Source organism: Alosa pseudoharengus, unplaced genomic scaffold (assembly GCF_046254945.1).
Source record: "Alosa pseudoharengus isolate Yale_2024_CS ecotype anadromous, Long Island Sound unplaced genomic scaffold, YU_APseudo_1.1 YU_APseudo_1.1_scf_2, whole genome shotgun sequence".
NCBI classification, from domain to species: domain Eukaryota; kingdom Metazoa; phylum Chordata; class Actinopteri; order Clupeiformes; family Clupeidae; genus Alosa; species Alosa pseudoharengus.
The window spans coordinates 15332593-15339509 of NW_027468663.1; the positions used below are offsets into that span (position 1 = coordinate 15332593).

At 45.3% G+C, this 6917-nt stretch overlaps 1 protein-coding gene across 1 annotated transcript; it reads left to right on the forward strand.

Annotated features, from left to right (window-relative positions):
• Positions 1 to 670: 670 nt before the first annotated feature.
• rtn4rl2a (reticulon 4 receptor-like 2 a) lies at positions 671 to 2975 on the forward strand. The gene is made up of 3 exons (XM_076295804.1): positions 671 to 762; positions 1326 to 1552; positions 1787 to 2975. The coding sequence occupies exons 1-3, from the start codon at positions 705 to 707 to the stop codon at positions 2873 to 2875; spliced, it is 1374 nt and encodes a 457-aa protein (XP_076151919.1). The 5' UTR covers positions 671 to 704; the 3' UTR covers positions 2876 to 2975.
• The last annotated feature ends 3942 nt before the right edge of the window (positions 2976 to 6917 follow it).

The following is a 6917-nucleotide window of genomic DNA, read 5'->3' on the forward strand; positions in this document are numbered from 1 at the left end:
TTCAATGATGATGTAATCCAAAGTATTTAAAATACTTACTCACTTTGAGTAATCTATCTGAATGCTTTACTACATTTTAGGGCATGTATTCAGTAATCTGTAGTGCAATACTTTTTAAAAGTAGCCTTCCCAACACTGCAATTCCTATTCCTAATAGCCCAGACTGAGTAGTTATTTGATGACTAATATGTACAATTAAAGTTTTGTTCATTAGAGCGCAATGCCCCCCAATATTATAAACTAAAGCTTTGTGTCTAACTCAGTGCCATAACTAGAAGGAAACAGGCCATACGCGTTTTGACCGTACGCCCAAAGACCGAATTAAATAATTGCCTCGTGTTTCTCTCATAGTCTCTGTAGGATGCTGTCATAAACGGGCACGGTGCCGCAGATAACCCCCTCCCAACACACGCACTTCGTGGTGAATCTCTAGTAGCTTCTATCTGCGCGCGCTCTCTAAAACTCCTTGTGCCCCTCCTTTTCCGTTTCCCACCCTCGCTTGAGCTTGACCCGGCTGATGACGAAGGAGAGATTCCGAGGTGCCTACTAACGTAGGCGCACATCGAGTTCGAGTATAAATGGGGCCCCAGAGCCCATGGTTCGGTACTCTCTCAGTCGCTCCGACTCGGGAACCAGAGCATCAGCGGAGATAGCTGCCAGTCTTTTGCCTCAGCAGGCTAACTCGCTTTCAGCTTTGGTTCAGAATGGAAACTTCTACGATCTCACGGAGCCGGCGGTGCTCCATTGCGCACAATTTTAAGAGTAAGTTTTTGGCTATTCTTCTTTCGTATCATGTTTGTTTGCTTTGTAACGGTGATGTTTTGCTCAGATAAAGTGGCGAAGTAGTTCCATGTGATTTTCAACCACTGTGATTGTGCGGAGAATGTTTGAAAGAAATGCGTAATGATGCGTTTCAGTATGTTTTGGTGCATGCCTTCTCTGAAGGTTTAACTTTAACTCTATATTTAAAAATTGAAAGATGTTGTGCAGCGTAAAGTTATCCAATGTCTTGATTTTCTGTTAATTTTCTGAGAAGCCCACTCCATTTTAATCGATTTAATGAACGTGCATTTTTTAGAATGCATCTGATTTGTTAGTCAACATATTCCCCAGTGCATTGAGACAAAATAGAGAATATTTGTGCTGTGAAATAATATGCAATACTTGTGAAAACATTTTGTACATCCTTCCAATAAGTATTTAAAAGCTAAGATAAGTATTTATCATTAATGTTAGTGAATGAATTTACTTATCTTCAGTAAGAAAAATGTCCGCAGACCAGCAGTGAAGATAATTATTTCTATAATTCCCTGCCTCTCCTCCAGGTGGTCTCTCACTGTGGCTGGTCGTCTGGTTGGTTGTGGTGAAACCTGCTCCCGCTCAGGGCTGCCCACACCACTGTGTGTGTTACCCGTCCCCCATGACGATCAGCTGCCAGGCACAGAATCTGACCATTGTACCAACTGGAGTGCCCGATGAGTCCCAGCGCGTCTTTCTGCAGAACAACCGCATTACTGAACTGAGAGTGGGCACTTTCGGCTTTGGAACTCAGGTGAGAGTGAAGCTGAAGAAGTTGGAAATAGTGAAAGAGTGAAGAGAAGCTTACGTTTTGCCTATTTGTTTTAAATGAAGTTATTAACATCAAAACTCTCTCTCTCTCTCTCTCTGTCTCTCTCTCTCTGTCTGTCTCATTTGCCTTCACCACTACTGCCCTTTCCCCCTTTCTTCTTCCTCCTCCCCCCTCCTTCCCCCCTCCTTTTCCCCACTCTTTTCATCATCCTCTCAGGTCCTCTGGCTTTTCTCCAACAACATCACCTGGATTGAGTCTGGTGCCTTCAGCGAGATGCGTGACCTGGAAGAGCTTGACCTGGGTGACAACCATCACCTGCGCCGTCTGGAAGGGGGCGCCTTCCGAGGCCTGGAGAAGCTGCAGAGCCTGCACATGCACCGCTGCAGGCTGGCGGCTCTGCCCCACGACATCTTTCACAAGCTGTACAGCCTGCAGTTCCTCTACCTGCAGGAGAACCAGCTGCACTTCCTGCAGGACGACCTGTTCTCCGACCTCATCAACCTGAGCCAGCTCTTCCTCCACGGCAACCGCATCCGCACCCTGTCCGAGAACGTGTTCCGGGGCCTGGTCAACCTGGACCGGCTGCTGATTCACGACAACCGTGTCCGGCAGGTCAACCGCCGCGCCTTCCGTGACCTGGGCCGCCTCACCATGCTCTTCCTCTTCAACAACTCCCTGGCAGAGCTGCCCGGTCAGGCAATGCGTGACATAGACTCCATCCAGTTCCTTCGGCTCAATGGCAACCCTTGGTCCTGTGGCTGCGAGGCTCAGGCTCTGTGGGACTTCTTCCGCGCCAACCGCATCTCCAGCTCCGAGCTCATCTGTGCCTCTCCTTCCCCCCGCCGCGGCCTGGACATGCGTTTCCTGCGAGAGATGGACTTCGCCCTCTGCCCGCTGCCCGACCCCGGCTCGCTGGCTGGTAGCACCACCACCACCTTCAGCACCAAGACCCGCTGGTGGTTCTCCAAGCACAAGCCTGTGTCCTCCTCCAAGGGCATCTTCGAGAAGAGTTCCGAGACCGTCAAGGCGTTCCCCTTCAATGGGGGCAAGCCCACGTCGACCAAATACGAGTTGAGCGAGGATGAGGCCCTCCTCCCCAAGCTGGACCCTGAGGAGTACTGGGCCAACTACGGTAACGAAGACGCCGGTGCCACACTGCGCTGCTTCGAGCTCGAGTGTGCGCCCGACTTCGATGTCTTGCCACCCTTCTCCTCGGCATCCTTCTCCTCTGTCACCTCTCGTTCATCCCTCCTGCTGCTCTCCCTGTCTTTACTCACTGTTTCCATCCATCTTCTTTTTGGCTGAGTCCATTTCCCCCGACGTGAACACTCCTCCTTGTCCCTTACAGGGACTCCTGTTTACACCCTCTCTCTTCTAATCACCCTCACTCTTCTCAACATCTTCTGCCAGACTGTTGTATCTCTGTTCTGTTCAGTTTGAGCCTCTAGGCCTCCAGGGCTCTAGGGGGCACTACACTGATAGAGGATACGTCTGGGGAAGGAGGGGGTTTGGGGTAGATACCCTTGCAGATTGTGCCATTGCATAGCTGCAAGGGGAAATGTATTGATTCATAATCTCAGCCAGTACTGTTAGTGAGAGTACTGTGTTTACTTTTACCTGGTGACGTGTTTATCTGCAACCAGTATGTCACCACAGTCAGTGCAGGTTATGGTTTCCTTCATGTACAGCATTTCTATCTTCAGCTATTTGTGCTAGTAGATAACCGTGATTGTGCTGTTACTGCTACTATTAGTAGTACTGCTGCTTTTGACTAGTGCCAATACTACTCATTACTGTTATTGCAAGTGCTACTATATTCTATTCCTAGGGCTGATCAGTACCATCAGAATCATCACTACTGTTACTAAAATGATTGAAGTCATTCAGATCATCTAATACTACTTTGCTGTGTTGAGTCAGCATACAAGAGAATTTGTTGCCACATTGTGCACATTACGTAGGCTAATATTAGCATAGAATTAACATGGATGCTTTGATTGATCAGAGCTGAGGTCCACAGAGAGAAGAATACCAGAGAGTGGCAGCAGGAAATATGCTCCTCTTCAGACAGTATGATGAGACGCTGTAGTGAAGAGGCAAAATACGAAAACAGAGCTCTCAGTATGGAGAGAACATTTGAGTAAAATCATCAAAAGAGTTAGGCAGAAACAGAATGTTCTAGTATGAAAAAATGTAAATGGTCAGGGAGACAAGAGACAGCAGGCCCAGGTCAGAGAAAAGAAGAGAAGACAAGGACTTATTTTTATGATTATAATGATTTTATTCATCGTTTTTTAAAGTTTTACTTTTCCTTATGTGTTTGTATGCATCTGCAATATCATTGTCAATTGTAAATACTTTGTCATGGAGAGCACACTGTATATATAGCGGTTTCCTTTCCAGTCTTCTTTGTTATGATTGTTTGTTTCTGTGAGTGATGTAATTTGTGTTGTCTGACCTAATGCAATATGATGTCTGGAGAATGCAAGACCAGAAATGTATGACCTGTCTATAAATGTATGTTTTGATTTGAAATAGATTTACACAATTATTTGAAGCCAGTCCTGTTGCTTGATTTGTAGATCCATTTTTGCCCTCTCAGAGGGCATTCTTAGCTGATTGCTTTTGTCAAAATCAGGTTTTCCTTTAAGTCAGGTCCACTTTAAACTCTTTAATAACTTCTCATGAATCCCCATAAACTTTAAAACAAAAAATAGCTTGACTTGGAAAACATAGGCTTTCAGAAGATCAGAGTTTCTTAGCTGTTGGACTGGGTAGAACCCCTGTACAATATGGAAGAAACTGGAGTCATGCTCGGATGGAAGACCTGAGATCACTGATGGCCAAGGCTCACCACAAATAACAGGACTACAGACCATTTCCTGGACTCAAACATACCTGATAATGACCTAACATTCTTATAGAACAGTATAAAATGGTGGATGAACTGTGAGAAGAGGTCGAGGTACTCACTGACATAATCGCACGGTAGTTCATGAAATAACTATCTAAACATATGGGTTTGCCACCATGAACTTGGACAGTTTTACAAACAACATGCTTAGCTAATGCCTGACATCTGTGAATCTGGGGAAAAGCAAGACCTTCATCTCATTGGTGGAGAGGAAAGCTAGTGAATATGTGATTGGTGAGCAGCCATACTGACCAAACATGGACCTCCTTCACTCCATCTCTCTCTCTCTCTCTCTCTCTCTCTCTCTCTCTCTCTCTCCCTCTCGAGTGAGGGTGGGTGTGTTGACGCATCTCCCTCACATCTCTTATTCCTTTCTTTTTCTCCTCTTTTTCGTTCACAGCACACCTGTTGTCTATCTTATTTGTTCTAATCACTTTGTCCTCCTTTGCAGCACTTCCATTTCTTTGTGATCTCGGACCTTCTCTCTCCCTCACTGCTATGTGAGTTTCATGCATTGACTAAGGGAGACATACACAGAGAGGCCTCCTCTTCCTTCAGGCAGGGCAAAGACATCCACACAGAGGAGAGGAGTGCAGATGTCAAGGGCAGACAGAATGAAGGAGGATGTGTGGGTGGCAGAGAAAAGGACAGAGCAAGAACGAAAAGGAGAGAGAGGAAAAAGAAAAACAGCTTAGAATGGACTTCAGGTACTGATTTTTGAAGGCAGGAAATTGGATGAATGGAAAGAGAGAGAGAGAGAGAGAGAGAAGAAATCAAGAGAGATAAAGACTGATAAAGGGATGACAGATGTTAATGCGTTCAGAACAGCAATTACCTTGCATTCCTCCTGGCTGTTCACACCACTGCACCTCTCATCCGGCCGTTATTTTACAAGCAATGGTTTCATCGTCAGTCAATTTTAGCAGTATTCCTTTCTTTTTTTACTATAGGGTGAAGGATGTTTTGATTTGTTTTCAGTCTTTTGTTTTGTTCCTGAAAGGTGCAAATGTAATGTTATATGGGTGATTTGTTCCTGAAAGGTGCAAATGTAATGTTATATGGGTGAGGTCAAACAGCGTACTGGTGCTCTCAAGTGACCGTTTTTTGTGAGGTTGCTTTCAGATGACCAAAGGACTAGTTATACCTTTTTACCCGATATTTTAATGTATGTGTACTTGAACAGAGAGCGAGCGAGAGAGAGAAAGAGTGTGTGTGTGTGTGTGTGTGTGTGTGTGTGTGTGTGTGTGTGTGTGTGTGTGTGAACTGCAGCACATCTCTCTCTGAGAGAATAAGTTGTCTTTTCACTTTCAAGAAAGAGATGAAGAATAAAATATTTTCTGTGGTTTTCAACTTTGAGTGGGTGCATCTTTTCATCCTTGGGAGACAGCCAAAGACTGGAGGCAAGACTGGAGGCACACACATTGTGTAATCATGACAGCAGACAAAATCTAACATGTGTGATGTTTTGGTAATTACAAAACAGCAACAAATCAGAGGAGCATATTCAGTTTTATATAATATGTAGTATCACAACTGCTCACTGATGACAACATTGATGAAGAGAAGGTAACCAGACACATTCAACTCACATTAGGAAATCCCAGGCTTTTCAATCATATCTCACCTATGAACCATATAACATGACAAAAATATGTGATAAGGGTTCCATGTTCCATTTTAATTTTCCTGACGAATTTTCCTTCTATCTATCTATCTATCTATCTATCTATCTATCTATCTATCTATCTATCTATCTCTGTCCCCTCTCTCTTTCTATCTCTCTCTATCTTTCTGGACTGTGTATGTAACACCAGATGGCGCCTGCTAAAAGTGCAGCCGAATGGCCCAGACCAGCTCTGAGAGATACCAGATGTGTCCAAGGGATGGCATGCTTTCTGGAGGCAGAAGCCAACAGCAGACAGGTTGACCTCCTTAACTGGGTCTCTTTTCCACCACGTGCTCCCGTGAGATTAGAAACGGGGCAGTGGCTCTCTGGCTCTCTGGGGTGCTGCTATTCTGCATCTCCTACATTTACTTGTCAACTCATAAATTGCCATGTGAAAGGAATGATTCTCCGTACAATTTGTACAATTTGACCAAGAGGGGCACCCTGAGTGATGCCGTGGTAAGTTACCAACATGGTATATTGATTCCCCAGCAACACAAATCAATCCAGATTGGCTATTAATGTCTTTCATTTTTCTTCAGCCTGGCGTTGGGTCTTTTTTGGGGGAGGAATGGCAGACAGTAGGAGAAAATGTGACATCAGCTTGCCGGTGCCTAATTGGACAGTGAGTGCATGTGCGCAAATTGGGCCCCTGCGTCAACACACACCCACCACCCGCACACAGACTGGCCAAAGTCTGCGTCAGTCAGTCTGACAGAGAGGTGGGAGGGCGGGGATTTTGGTGTAAACGCAACCTGCCAATTGTT

Bases quoted from the DNA above. Each gene is read 5' to 3' on its own strand.
- rtn4rl2a (XM_076295804.1), top strand. From the start codon at position 705: ATGGAAACTTCTACGATCTCACGGAGCCGGCGGTGCTCCATTGCGCAC. The intron at 763-1,325 runs GTAAGTTTTTGG...CCTCTCCTCCAG, and splicing joins CATTGCGCACAATTTTAAGA to GTGGTCTCTCACTGTGGCTG. The intron at 1,553-1,786 runs GTGAGAGTGAAG...TCATCCTCTCAG, and splicing joins CTTTCGGCTTTGGAACTCAG to GTCCTCTGGCTTTTCTCCAA.